We start from the raw sequence: 13,679 nt of genomic DNA on the forward strand, positions 1-13,679 counted from the left end.
GAGAACCCCCCGCCAGGGCCCCACAGGTCACCCCAGCCCCGGCAGCCGCGGCCCCGGCCCTCAGCCCACCTGTTGCTGTCAATGATGAGGCAGGGCCCCTGCAGCTTGTGTCCAAAGCCCAGCTCGCCCAACAGGTACACGGGGGTCTCCTGGTAGCCCCCCTCGAAGTAGCAACGGGTCACCTGAGGAGGGTATCAGGTGAGCGAAGTTCCTAGGGCCGGCGCCCTCCCTGCGTCTCCCGCTCCACACCTGTCCCCGTGTCCCAGTGGGTGTGGGTGGACGGGCACAGGCAGGGCCACCAACCTTGTCTACCCGGGGGGGCCCGCTCTGGGCCTTCGGGACGGACTCGAGGCGAAGGCCACTGTGGCCAGTGCCCCTCACCCGCACGTCGTCCACCACCACTGGCCGCTCCGGGATGACGAAGCCGAACTCCCTCACGTACCTGCACACCCGGAGGTCCCGGAGAGCCATCAGGGCGGGCAGCCAGGCCAGCGGACCCCAGCCAGGGCTCCCAAGACGCGGAGCTCACGTACCTCTCGACGAAGCCTGCCCCAAAGTCGCCCGCTCTGGGGGAGCGGGCAGTGGCTGGGTGCTGGTGGGCGGACACCATCAGGGCGCAGTCCGTGCCCTGGTAGCGCAGGTGCAGGAAGCTCTCGGTGCTAATCCGGGCCCTGCGACGGTGACAGCCAGGGCACTCGCGCAGGGTTCCCTCGAGGACACCTAGTCCACCCCTCCCCGACTGCCGCCGAAGAGGCCCCAAGTGAAGCGGCTAGGATGCGGCAGGCCCTCCGCCTGGCCCGGCAGCCCCCGGAGCCCCACCTGGGGAAGCCCTGGGCCCGCAGGGCATCCACACACTGCTCCTCCAGGCGGCTCAGCCTCTGGTCCAGCTGCACAAAGGTCTCGGGACCATAGGGCAGGGAGCAGGGCTCCTGTGCCTCGTGCACCACGTCCGCCAGGGCCAGCCCCACTGCTGACAGCAGCCCACTATGCCTAGGGGGACAGGGACCGCACAGCGAAAGGGTGGGGTGCCTCCCAAAGTGGCCCCCCAGCCCCAGGACACACGCACCACACCCAGACACACCTATGAATGTGCACGGTGTCCATGCCCAGGGCCCGGGCGATGGCGCAAGCGTGCTGCCCACCAGCTCCCCCAAAGCAAGCCAGCACGTGGGCCGAGGGGTCGTGGCCTCGTGCCTGGGGAGCCAGAAGGGGACCAGTGGCCTACCCTGCCCCGCCCGGCCCTCCCCCATCCTGCCCCCCACCCCCGGGCGAGGGCAAAGGCGGCTGTACCTGCGTGAGCGCACGGATGGGCCGGCACATGGCCTCGTTGGCCACACGCACAAACCCCATGGCCACCTCCTCCAGGCTCAGTGGGGGGGCCGGACAAGGCCCGTTGGTCAGGAAGCTGTTGACCTCAGCGGCCACAGCCTCCAGGGCCTTTCGGGACGCCTCCGGGGACAGTGGCTGGTCCTCTCCCGGCCCAAAAATGCGGGGGAAGGAGGCAGGCAGCAGGCGACCCAGGACCAGGTTAGCATCCGTCAGGGTCACAGGGCCTCCTGGGAGGCGTGCACGGTGTGGGGCTGGAGGGCAGCGCCGGGTGTGGGCAGCGGGGGTGGGGCTGAAGGGGTCGCCGGGGCCTGGGCCATGGGGGAAGGGGACTGGCAGAGCACGTGCCAGCTCTTACCTTTGCGGTAGCAGGCGGGGCCAGGGTGGGCTCCGGCAGACTCTGGCCCCACCACGAAGAGGCCTGACCTTTGGAGAGGGGAACCGGAGGTCGAGGTGGGTCGGGAGGCAGGGCTGGGGGTCCCGCCCAGGTGCGGGATGGGGCTGACCTGAAGAAGAGGCGGGAGCCCCCACCAGCTGCCACGGTGTTGATATCCAGCTGGGGCGCCTGGAGGGTGACACCAGCTGTGCTGGCCTCGAAGACGTGCTCAAATTCGCCAGCGTAGCGGCTCACGTCGGTAGACGTGCCTGGCGGGAGACGAGGTGGTAAGGAGTCATCCCACAGACCTGGATGCCTGACGTTGCCCAGCCCGGCGTCTGAGGGCCCCCCGGACCCCACCCTCGGGCCCTCGTACCTCCCATGTCAAAGCCGATGACAGGATGGCCACCCTCCGCCCGGTAGGTGGTGGCTGAGTAACCAACCACGCCGCCAGCAGGGCCCGAGAGCACAGCGCAGGAGCCACTGAAGGAGTCCATGGGCGCCAGGCCGCCATCGGAGCGCATGAACAGCACCTGCACGTCCTGTGGGCGGGCAGCTGGGCAGTGAGGGGCGGGGCGGCGCAGGGCGGGGTGGCCAGGGGCGGGCAGGCGGGGCGCGTCACCTGGAGCTGACCCTGGAAGCCACGGCGGAAGCCCTGCACGTAGCGCTGGATGGTGGGTGTGAGGTAGGCGGCAGCGCAGGCAGTGTGCCCCCGAGGCACGATGCGCACCATGGGCGTGGCCTCCGAGGACAGCGACACGTGCGGGAAGCCCAGCTCCCGGGCCAGGGCGCCCACCTGCTGCTCGTGCCGCGCCCACCTACGATGACGTCCGAGTGCCACTGAGCTAGCCGCCCACCCGCTGGCCCAGCCGCCGCCCGCGCCCCCAGGCGGCCCACGCTCACGTGTATGAGTGCATGAGCACCACGGCCAGGCTGCGGATGCCTCGGGACAGGAGCCCCTCCAGCTTCCCTCGCAGGCCCCCCAGGTCCACAGGCTGCCGCACCTCCAGCAGGTCCCCTGTGCGGCCTGCAGGGAAGCCCGCCGCTGCCCCGTCAAAGGCCCATCTGGGCCTGCTGCCCTGCGCCCCAACGCTCGGGCGTCCGTACCTGTCACGGGCGTCCGTACCTGTCACGGGCGTCCCAGCACCTGGCTCCCCTCGATACAGCACCACACGCTCGTCCACTTCCAGCACCTCCTCGTACAGCATCTCGGGCATGGGCACAGCCTGAGGGCAGGCAGAGGCTCAGAGGAGGCCCAGGCCTGAGGGGCCCTGCCGGGGCCCTGCACGGGTGGGGCAATGCAGGCCAGGGGATGTGTCCCAACAGGCCAGTCCACAGGCCCAGGAGACACAGTGAGACAGGGTGACACGGTCAGAGCGGGTGACCCCAGGAAGGCCCACCCAGGGGGCGGCTCTCTGCCCCCAGGCCTCTGAGTGCAGCCAACTGCCCCACCCCCACAAAGGCAGCTCTTTCCCAGAACCCAGCAGTGGGGGTGAGGGTCAGGGTCCAAGACAGGGTGGAGCGGCAGACAGGCACAGGACAACACGTGACCAGTCAGGGCTAGGGGGACGCAGCGTCCCGCTACGAGTGCCCGGAACCTCCCCTCTATCAGCTGGTGGGCACCGACCCCTCCCAGGACCGCCCTCCCCGAGGGGCCACGGCACTCCAGGGAAAACGAGCACTGCAGAGCTGGCCGCCTGCTGGCGTGGATGAACTCACCAGGTCAAAGAGGTCTTCACGGGCCTGGGTGCCCACATGCAGCAGGTCTCGGAAGCCGCGAGTCACCAGCAGTGCCACCCGCTCCCCGCGCCGTTCCAGCAGCGCGTTGGTAGCTACCGTGGTGCCCATGCGGATGCTGGCGATGCGACTGGTGTCCAGCGGCCGGTCCCGCGGCAACAGCATGCCCCCCTCCTGGGAACCACGCGGTCAGCCATCAGGCCTCTGGCCCCCAGGTCCCTCCCCACCCCAGCACTCTGCCCTGGCCACCTGCTCCAGGACGCGGCGGATGCCCTCAGTGGGTGCGTCCACATAGTTGGCGGGGTCTTCTGAGAGCAGCTTTAAGACCCTCACGTGCCCCCCCGGGCACTGGGCAAAGACATCTGTGAAGGTGCCTCCACGGTCGATGGCAAAATGGAAGCGCCCCTCCGGGCTGCCCATGGTGATGGGGCTGGAGCCCAGCAGCGACTCTTCAGCCGGCAGTCCTGGGAGCCCTGGACAGAGGCAGTGGGTCAGCAGGGAGGCCTGGGGTCATCCACAGGCAGGCAGCCCTGGGCAGAGCCGGGATAGGGAGAAGACAGGGATCCCACGCCCATGAGGGGCCCTGGGTGGAGCCAGAGAGGGGCAAGTCCTGCAGGGCCTAATGACCCCCACTCCCCAGCTCCAGTGCGCAGGGTTGCAAGGGACCCCAGGGCCCGGAGCAGGCCTTTCAAAGGAGGAGGCGCGGCGGGAGGCCTCGGGCTGGGGTTTCTGGGCCCTTAAGCACGAAGAGGCACGTGGGTTGGGGGCTGGTGAGAAAAGGCCCACTTCCCAATGGCTCGACCTTGGAGCAGAGGCCGAGCAGGACAGGGGGACGGGGCGGAGCCTGCGCAGACGACGGGGCGGGGCCGGGAGGCGAAGGGGAGCGGGCGGTGGGGGCGAGTGGGGGCCGCGGGTGCGGACAGGGGAGCGGGGAGGATGCTGGCGCGGGGCCCACCTGACCTGTCGGCTTCGGCCGCTCGCCGTCCGGCCGGCCGCACTCGCTCCGGGCCCTGCCCGCGCCCGCCCCCAGCCCGGAAGCGGGGCCCGCCCCCCGCACGACCGGTCCCGGCGCGCCGGGCTCTGCGGTTGCGTCAGGCTCGGGTGGCCCGGAGCCGCCCCCTCCCGCGGCCGCGAGCTGCCCCAGGACTGCGGGGCGGGGCCCGGGGCCCGAGCTGGGCCGCGGGCGGCAGGCGTCTCCATCCGGATCCCCGGCGGGGCGGCGCTGTGCCGGCGCGGCCCACCCCGCGGCCCCGGCCCGGGCACCTGGGCTGTGCGGCCACCCGGCCCTGCGCCGGTCCGGAGCTCGCTGAGCGCGGGCGCCCCGCGTACCCTCCTCCAGGAGCCCCGGTGCAGGCGGAGCCGGCTGCCCAGACGACCTCGGACCGCGCCCCCCAGCGTGCGGCGGTTGTGGCGGCCCGGCCTGGGGGGGCAGGGGGGCGCCCTGGAGAAACCCCTCACTCCCCGTGGCGCGCCAGGCGCTGGGGGCTGGGGGCCCTCCGCACCGCGCTCCCAGGCCGACCGCGCGACGCTCGGGCTGATACCGCCAGACGCTGTGGTCAGTCTCGGGACCACGGGGCGGGTGGCTGCCCTTCCGCGGCCTGTTTCCCCGCGAGCTGAAAGCTGCCCGGGTGCCTGCCCAGACCTGAGGTGGGCTGGAGCTGTGAGGGGCTCCCGCAAAGGAACGGTGGGGGATAAGGGGGCTTCCCAAGCAGAGGAACAGCAGGTGAAAGGGCCACCTCAGCTCACGGGCCAGGCAGACAGATGGCCAGACAGGCAGGGACGCTGTCCGTGCCCTGGCCCTATCCCACCCCAGGCTCTCCCGCTTCCTTGAGCCTTGCTGGCCCTTGAATTCCGCTTGGTCCCAGGAGGAGAGAGGGAGGTGGGCTGCTGTGAGAGCACAGGGTCTGGGCCACAACCCAGGCTGCAGCAGGGCTCCCCACGGGACTGGTGGCCTCTGGCCACCTCATCCTCTGTATGATGGGGGATTAAAGGGCAGCATCACGGCTCCCTCACTTCAGTCCAGCGCTGCTCTGAGGTCACTCTCTCAGAGATGTCACCTTCTCCCTGCTGCACCCCTAAAAGAGCCCCCCGGCTCCATTCCTCGCCCCTTCCTCCACAGCACCTGTCAGCACCTGACAGGACACGGCCCCACGGGAGCAGGGGTTTCTCCCACTTTTCGCTGTCCTGCACGGCTCAGTGAGTGCAGCCTGTGGGTCCCTGAGGAGACCCCCACGGCCCTGGCCCACGCACCTCTTTCAGCATCCTTGAACTTGACGGTTCTGCGCCGGGGCAAGCGGGGGCTGGCTGTCACCTCGGCCAGGAGCCCGGAGCTGCAGAAGCTCAGGCTGCTGCCCCGGGTCCCGAGCACCAGCTTCAGCTCCTGGTTCTCCGGGGTGAGCTGCACAAGCCGCCGCAGCTCTTGGTTCTCCTGTGCCAGCTGCTGGATCTCCTACCGCAGGCCCTCGTAGCTGCTGAGGAGGGACATGCCCGGCAGCCGGCGGGCTGGCCAGGGGCAGCAGACCCTGCCATTGTGAGGTCAGCGCTGACCCTACCCCCGCGCCTCAGCCGCATTCCGGGGATTCATACCCCAGGATTATGGATTCATACCCCAGGGTATGGAGTGTGTCCTGAGTGACTTCCCAAGGAGAGGACTCTGGAAGCTGGGGCCTGGTTTCCTCTTACTTCGCCCCACCAGCCTTTTCCCTTTGCTGATTTTGATTAACATCCTTTCCCTTGAATCTTGGTCATGAGTACAACTGTATGTGCTGAATTCTACGAGTCCTAGTAAATCACTGAGTCCAGGGCTGGTCTTGGGGATCCTCAACACAGCTCCCGAGTTTGTATAAGCTTTAGGCCCCCAAACGTGAATCCACCCATGTGTATACCCTATGGCTAGAACACGAGGGCCAGGGGACCAAGGGGTTCTCATTCCTGAACAGCCCATACCCTAAACCAGAGATGCTGTCAGGTTGGAGATCTTAGTTCCTGGGGTGGGGGGACACTTCCACAAGGGGACACAGTAAGGTTTGCACTGATCTGGAAGGAAAAGCCACCCCCCAGTCACTCTGGGCTCCTTAGGCCCAGAACCAACATTATCCTAATTATCCTGAGCTGCTAGGGCCAACCATGCAATGAGGGCGGGGCACCCGGGGGGCTTCCACCTGCGTCAATGGACTACAGCAATCTTGACCTAGTAAGAACTGGGAGAGCAAGAGCCCACACTGCTGAGGGAAGAAGGCCCGCTCAGTCCAGCTGAAGAGTCGAGGGTGAGGGGATGGAGGATGGCTAGTGGCAGAGAATGACGGCCATTGTTCACGGCCTTCGACCAGGCACAGTGGCAGGGCCTCATGCCCCAGTATTCCAGGAGACCACCGCCTTGGAGGGGACGCTCTGCCTAGGACTTAGGCCCAAGCCCACCACAGTACGTCCATTCCACCTGCTCTTCTCATGGCTTGACATTGAACTGCTCCTACGGCGGTGGGGGAGGCATGTCCCCTCCCCTTGAGCCTGGCAGACCTTTGTGGCTGTCTTGACCCAGAATTTGTCGAGAGTGCCACTACATGACTTCTGAGGCTAGGTCTTAGAACACCATGCAGGACTTCCCTGGTGGCACAGTGGTTAAGAATCCACCTGCCAACGCAGGGGACCCAGATTCAATCCCTGGTCCAGGAAGATCCCACATGCCGCAGAGCAACAGCTACTGAGCCTGTGCTCTAGAGCCTGCATGCCACAACTACTGAGCCCACGCACCTAGAGCCCGTGCTCCTCAGCAAGAGAAGCCACTGCAATGAGAAGCCCGCGCACCACAACAAAGAGTAGCCCCCGCTCACCGCAACTAGAGAAAGCCTGCGCGCGGCAACGAAGACCCAACGCAGCCATAAATAAATAAATAAATAAATAAATAAACAAATAGACTAAGGCTATAAAACAGAGTTTATTAGAAGCACAAAACAGACAGAGTTTATTAGAAGCACAGCACATGTGGGAGAGCGCACAGAGAAGCAGTTTATTTAAGACAGAAGCAAAGCAAGGCTACACACCCAGGGAAGCAGATGTGTAGGTGTCCTCCCTAATGAGGAGCACACCGAAGAGGAAGCAGTTAAATCATTTCTATAGGGGCAGTTTTTCCGGGTCTTTCTTTTCCTCTGGCCAACCATCTTGCTTCATCTCCCACAACTGATTGGACCAGGGCCCTCCCCGACACATGTATGCATCTTTTAGCCGAGATGGATTCCAGCATGAGGGTCTCTGGGAGACTGACAGCACCTATTATGGGATAGTACCCCCTCCCTTTTTGACCCCTGAAGAGCCTTTCTGTGCATGGGCAGTTGGGGAGGTCTCCTTGACCTCAAGAATGATAGATGTGGTCATCTCATCTCTTTACTCCAGCAGAGCTCAACTCCTCTCTGCTCCTGCCATTAACTTTTTCCTTGAAAATGTCAGGGGAAGACATACTCCAATTTACTCAGCTTGACAAATTCCAGCTGCTCAGCCCAGGGGCCCATCTACCTCCTACCTCAATAATATATTTATTTTTTGTTATCGAAGGCACTAAGGCCATGCATCAAGAGACAGGCAGACACACAACCCCATACAATTCCCTTCTGGAAAGGGTGAGGCTCTCTTCACTCTCAAATGGAAAAAGGAGGCCCATTTTATTGCACGTGGGAGCTGGATGTAATGGGGGAGCATGAGACGACCTGAAAGACACTACGTGCAGGCGGTGCTGGGACACAGGCCTGTGTCCCTTCCTAGGCCCCTGTGAATGTCACCTCCTCTTGGTGAGCGTTGCAACCCTGCTGGCTCATCCTTCCACGTTCAAATCTGAAGAATGCGATCCGGCTTCCTAAGCACGGCAGATGGGATGGATCATGCAGCTGGTGGGAGTGGGGGGCGGTGGCGAGGGGGAAGAACTCCCTGATGGCAACCTTGACCACCGAGAACTGAGGTACCTGGAAACAGGAGGCAGCTAGAGAGAAAAGCATCTCATTTCTCCCTTCTGTAGACCCCTCAACAGTTCCAGGGGACTTGACCGACACAAGATGTTGAAATACATCAGGCAAAGAAACGCAAGAGTGATTACAGCATGTCAATAACACTCCGCAGGTTGGCAAGGATTATGTAAAAACTGTAACACTTTTTCTTGGTGGGAAAGGAGGGAACATGTAACTCACCCTTACAGCCTTCGCCCAGTTAGTCCCTACCCCGGGGTTCCATCTCCCAAGCCCCTGGACACACACCCACTGCCCACAGTGGGGCAGTAGATGGGTAAATTCTGGTACATCCACCCCATGAGTATCAAGCAAAAAATTAAGAGTTCCACAGGATTATCTGGACAGATTTCACTACATTTTTTTTAGTGAGAAACAGAAGTGTATGAAATGATCCCATTTAAAAAAATAACCAGAGTTGCAACAGCTCCTCTATGTCTGTACATTACAACTGCACATATTTGTTGTGACTTGTATGTAATTATGTGAGTGTGGAGAAAAACATAAAACCAGTATTTAAGCTACGGCAGATGCTGGGGGGCGTGGGGTCGTACAGAGTGAAGAACCAAAGCAACATGGAAAAGAAAATTAAAACTGCTCTTAAAAATACAGCCACGTGTATGTACAATATAAACTATGTCGGGTTGTTGCTGTTTTTTTTTTAATGGACAATTGTTAAAACTAAACGGTAAAAAACAAGAGAACAGAGAATGTGTCTCAGCTTGGGAAAACGAATGCATTTAGGAGCGAGGAAGAACAGACGCCGTCAGACAAAACGATGCTATCATTCCAGCAGTTGCGGCTCTCACCCCCGAACCTCGAGGAAGACGCCTGGCGTCAAAGAGAAGCAGACGCGCACCGGCTGCACAGGGTCCGAGCGGGGCTCGGCCGCAGAGGGAGAGGGAGAGGCGGAGGCGCGGCAGGGCCGACGGATCGCGGGCGCAGTGGGAGGCCCGGGACCCTGGGTCCTGGAGAAGGCGCGCGCCAGCGACGACCAGGGCGACGCAGGGCGGGTAGGCCCCGAGGGTCGTGGGAACCGCCCCCACGACAAACCCGGGGGGAAACGACGTGGGGATTCCACGCCCAGCGGGTCTCCACCCCTGGCAGCCGCGGGACAGTCATCCCAAACGGCCGCAGCCCTACCTCCCCGCGGGCCGGAAGTGAGGAAAGCGGCGCCGCCGGGAACCCTGGGAGAACCGTAGTTCTCCGGCACCGGAAATGGGAGCCGGCGCTCCGGAAACCGTAGGACCCCGGAGGTCGGAAGTGGGGCATCCGGATCGCCGGGAACTGTAGTTCTCCAGAGAGCGGAAACGAGGCTAGCGGCCGGGCGGCATGGCGGGGCTGGAGCTTTTGTCGGACCAGGGCTACCGGGTGGACGGGCGGCGCGCCGGGGAGCTGCGTAAGATCCAGGCGCGGATGGGTGTATTCGCGCAGGCCGACGGCTCGGCCTACATCGAGCAGGGCAACACCAAGGCGCTAGCGGTGGTCTACGGGCCTCACGAGGCGAGTGGGCGCGTGCGAGCCGGGCTTCCAACGGGGCGGGCCGAGAAATCCGGCGGCGGCAACTGCGGGGTGCGCGGGGCCGCCAGGCTGCGCAGAGGCTCGGGAGGTGAGGCCGGCGCGCGCCTCCGTGTGGGGCCGCGGCCAGAGTCCTAACAGTGTGATGCACGATGGTCCCTGCCTTTCTCGGCCACTGTCCCCTGCACCCTCCACTCCTCTGCTATTCCTAAACCCGCCAGGTGCGCTCCCACTCGCTCCCTCACCACTCAGCTCTACTCCGACGTCACCCTCCGGTGACACCTTCCCAGATCACCTTACTCACCTGTCAGATTCCCTCCCCTACATCCACACACTTCCCTGCTTTTCTGCACCCGCCTCCTCAGACGTCAATTTAACTTATTTCTCACCGTTTGTCTCCCCACTGGAACAAACTCCGTGAGGACAGGGACTGTAAATAAAGCCGCCTGGGTATATTGCCACTCCAGCGCTGGAGGCGTAAGGCCAGAAGGGTGGTAGAGAAAGCATGACACGCCTGCAGATCAGAAAGGCTGATGGTGGGGAGGATGGGGAGTATTTCCAAATGAGATTGAGGGATTTGTAGAACACGGAAAAGATTTAGGATTTTTGTCTCATACGTGGTGGGAAGCCTTTAAAGGTAAGTAGTATATGTATTGCCTAGAGAAGGCAGAATCAGACTTGATATTTGTAAACAGACTCTGATACAAACAGAGTGGGTTGGGAGAAGATGAGTCAAGGATGGAAACAGGGATGCCTGTTAGGAGAGAGATGAGATCCAGAGGTGATGGTAGCTTGGAGACTGGCCCAGTGGCCCGCCCCCCGACTATGTTTTGGAGGTAAAGTAGTTGCTTGTTGAGATGCTGCAGATAGAGGGAGGGGAGGGAGGGAGGCCAAGGCTAAGGGCAAGAGCCAGAGCAAGGGGTAGTGTGAGCTGGGAGGAGTGAGCCTGGCTCACGTGTCCTCCCCCAACCCTCCCCCAGATCCGGGGCTCCCGGGCACGAGCCCTGCCTGACAGGGCCCTGGTGAACTGTCAGTACAGTTCTGCGACCTTCAGCACAGGCGAGCGCAAGCGGCGGCCACATGGGGACCGTAAATCCTGCGAGATGGGCCTGCAGCTGCGTCAAACCTTCGAGGCAGCCGTCCTTACACAGCTGCATCCACGCTCCCAGATTGATATCTATGTGCAGGTGAGCAGACAGCAGCCCTCAACCCAGGGAGGGGAGAGAGGAGGAGGGTGTGTGGGGGGGATGGGGTCAGCGGCCTAATGGACTGATGCCACTGGTGGGGTGGTCCCTGCAGGTGCTGCAGGCAGATGGTGGGACCTACGCGGCCTGTGTGAATGCAGCCACGCTGGCAGTGTTGGATGCAGGGATACCCATGCGGGACTTTGTGTGTGCCTGCTCAGCTGGCTTTGTGGATGGAACAGCCCTGGCAGACCTCAGCCACGTGGAGGAAGCAGCTGGTGGCCCCCAGCTGGCCCTGGCCCTGCTACCGTCCTCAGGCCAGATTGCACTGCTTGAGATGGATGCCAGGCTGCATGAGGACCACCTGGAGCAGGTGCTAGAGGCTGCTGCCCAGGCCGCCCGAGATGTACATACTCTACTGGACCGTGTGGTCCGGCAGCACGTCCAAGAGGCCTCTGTCTTGCTGGGGGACTGAGCACATGGCCACCCAGGGCCAGAATAAAACCCACGCACACTCCACTGTACTTTGATCTCTCCCCGCAGCACTTCCATGCCCTCAGAGCCTGGCCTGGTGCTGGCTCCAGGGGTGACTAAGGATGCTCCCCCCCACATGAACTGCGTACCCCTTGCAGCCTCAGGAGTCAAAGCCTGAAGAAGGAGGGGATGTCCCTAGGTGAGGAGAGCGGCTTGGGCCAGGAAGGGATCAAGGCAGCTGAGCAGTGAGACATGGCCTGGTGTAATGAGCCAAGCCCTGAGACCGTGGAGTCTGTCATTCTCACCCCAGCACATCCAGGGCCCGGAGCACAAGTGCCGAGGGAGAACTCAGCTGGCTGTGATATCCCCCGTGGTGATGTAGGAGCCCATATCCCACATCCTCTGGATTATGGCTTAGACTGAATGCTCACTTTCCCCCTAGGAATCCCTTGGGCCTGTCCTGCTACTTACCTTGGGCGCCAAAAGTACAACAGACACAGATCTTCTCAGCTCTGATCCTTTCTCAGTCAGACACAGACACTCCCTGCTGCCCCACCACTGCCCCTCCCTCTTCAGACTCCCCTTCTCCCACCTCCTGCCCTCAGACCTGCCCGAGCCCCTGCAGCCTATCCAGGGGCTGCTTCTCCAATATCCCAGGCACCTCCTGGCCTGGACAGGGGTGCGCCCCACTTTCTACTTAATATACCCCAGCTCCTTTGACACCCCTTTGGCCAGTAGTATTACGCACCTTCCTGTGGTCATCTGACCCCAGTGATCTCGGTGCTGGGCACACGCTGTGATTCCACTCGGCTGTTTTTGGTGACCGACATCCACAGGAAAGGGTCCGCCAATGCCTTGGTCTCTCGGTCCACGGAAGCCCCCTCACTTCCCACCACGGCCTGTCACTGCCAGGGCAGCACCTTCGGAAACCTTCCGGCGTCTATGCTCTGGTCGCCGCATCCGGGCTTCCTCCCAACCTGCCCTACTCATCATACTACTCTGATTCCCCTTCGAGCCGAGCTTTCTCGAGCGACCCGTCGTCTTCATTGCCCTCCGGCGTCGCACGATGCCGTCGGCCTGCCTGGAGGACGCTCTCCGCAGGCGGGGAAACCCAGACCCGGCTCCCGCTCCCTCCACAGCGGCTCTGCTCTGGGCATGCGCGGCGGCGGTGCGTGGTGACTAGGGGGACGGCGCAGGCGCAGCGGTGTGAGGGCCGTCGGGACCGGAAGTGGGGGGCCGGCGTGCAGCCCCGCGTCTGACAGGAGAGGCGTGCCCGGCCGGCGGCCGTACCTGACAGCGGGAGCGCGGTCCCGGAGTCGCCCGGCCCTGCGATGGGCCTCCTGTCGGACCCGGTGCGCCGGCGCGCGCTTGCCCGCCTTGTGCTGCGCCTCAACGCGCCGCTCTGGTGAGGGCGGGGACCGGGGGGCGGGCGGGGGCCCCTCCGGCAGCGCGTGCCGGTCTCCTCCCGCCCGCCGGCATCACCTGGGGCCTCAGGCCTGGGGCTCAGCTCTCCCGTCCGGCGCCCCGGGTACCGGGACTCTGGGTCCAGGTCCCGCAGACATGCTCCCTCCACCCCCGGTGCAGAGGTAGAGGCTGCGGGCCGGGCCCGCTGACGCTCCGGTGGTCCCTCCGTCCCTCTCCCCTCAGCGTGCTGAGCTACGTGGCGGGCATCGCCTGGTTCCTGGCGCTGGCTTTCCCGCCGCTGACCCAGCGCACTTACATGTCGGAGAACGCCATGGGCTCCACCATGGTGGAGGAGCAGTTTGCGGGCGGAGAGCGTGCCCGAAGCTTTGCCCGGGACTTCGCTGCCCACCGCAGGAAGTCGGGGTGAGCGACAGAGCCGTGGGTATGAGGGAAGCAATGCCAGTCAAGGCCAGGGAGCTTTGCTCAGAAGCTCTCTTTGTGTTTCCAGGGCTCTGCCAGTGGCTTGGCTGGAGCGGACGATGCGGTCAGTGGGGCTGGAGGTCTACACGCAGAGATTCTCCCGGAAACTGCCCTTCCCAGATGAGACTCACGAGCGCTATGTACTGGGGGGGGGGGGGGCGTGGCGTGGGGGGGTGGGGGGCTGTGCCT

At 63.5% G+C, this 13,679-nt stretch overlaps 4 protein-coding genes across 6 annotated transcripts in view; 2 read left to right on the forward strand and 2 right to left on the reverse strand.

Annotated features, from left to right (window-relative positions):
• Window positions 1–31: 31 nt before the first annotated feature.
• Window positions 32–4,457, reverse strand: LOC102990660 (5-oxoprolinase, ATP-hydrolysing; the record flags this gene model as incomplete). Its single annotated transcript, XM_055083652.1, has 15 exons — window positions 4,400–4,457; window positions 3,689–3,912; window positions 3,422–3,613; window positions 2,829–2,928; window positions 2,606–2,729; window positions 2,325–2,520; window positions 2,079–2,244; window positions 1,833–1,971; window positions 1,685–1,752; window positions 1,291–1,556; window positions 1,082–1,194; window positions 820–990; window positions 534–671; window positions 304–442; window positions 32–182 (listed from the first exon to the last, which is right to left on the reverse strand). Coding segments are annotated over exons 2-15 (2,134 nt in total), but the record flags the coding sequence as incomplete, so codon positions are not given.
• An 870-nt stretch (window positions 4,458–5,327) lies between these two features.
• LOC129391969 (speriolin-like) lies at window positions 5,328–5,924 on the reverse strand. Its single transcript, XM_055083651.1, is given in 1 exon segment — window positions 5,328–5,924. A coding segment is annotated over 1 exon segment (360 nt). The 3' UTR covers window positions 5,328–5,564.
• A 3,768-nt stretch (window positions 5,925–9,692) lies between these two features.
• EXOSC4 (exosome component 4) lies at window positions 9,693–12,386 on the forward strand. 2 transcript variants are annotated; one of them, XM_028487336.2, is made up of 3 exons: window positions 9,693–9,933; window positions 10,929–11,135; window positions 12,049–12,386. In XM_028487336.2, exons 1-3 carry the CDS (start codon window positions 9,763–9,765, stop codon window positions 12,370–12,372), a joined length of 702 nt encoding a protein of 233 aa, XP_028343137.1. In that variant the 5' UTR covers window positions 9,693–9,762; the 3' UTR covers window positions 12,373–12,386. The 2 variants fall into 2 exon arrangements, with proteins under 2 accessions (XP_028343137.1, XP_007118242.1); XM_007118180.2 differs by lacking the exon at window positions 12,049–12,386 and adding an exon at window positions 11,248–11,645 and having other exon boundaries at window positions 9,705–9,933.
• Window positions 12,387–12,832: 446 nt separating this feature from the next.
• Window positions 12,833–13,679, forward strand: part of GPAA1 (glycosylphosphatidylinositol anchor attachment 1) — a 3,616-nt gene continuing 2,769 nt past the window's right edge. The window contains exons 1-3 of one of the 2 annotated variants that reach the window (XM_028487334.2): window positions 12,833–13,011; window positions 13,254–13,433; window positions 13,519–13,630. In XM_028487334.2, the coding sequence (XP_028343135.1) occupies window positions 12,938–13,011; window positions 13,254–13,433; window positions 13,519–13,630 (366 nt within the window). In that variant the 5' untranslated portion in view covers window positions 12,833–12,937. The remainder of the gene's footprint in view (window positions 13,012–13,253; window positions 13,434–13,518; window positions 13,631–13,679) is intronic. The other variant, XM_024117505.3, reaches the window with a different exon arrangement.

This window comes from Physeter macrocephalus, unplaced genomic scaffold (assembly GCF_002837175.3).
Source record: "Physeter macrocephalus isolate SW-GA unplaced genomic scaffold, ASM283717v5 random_1260, whole genome shotgun sequence".
NCBI classification, from domain to species: Eukaryota; Metazoa; Chordata; class Mammalia; order Artiodactyla; family Physeteridae; genus Physeter; species Physeter macrocephalus.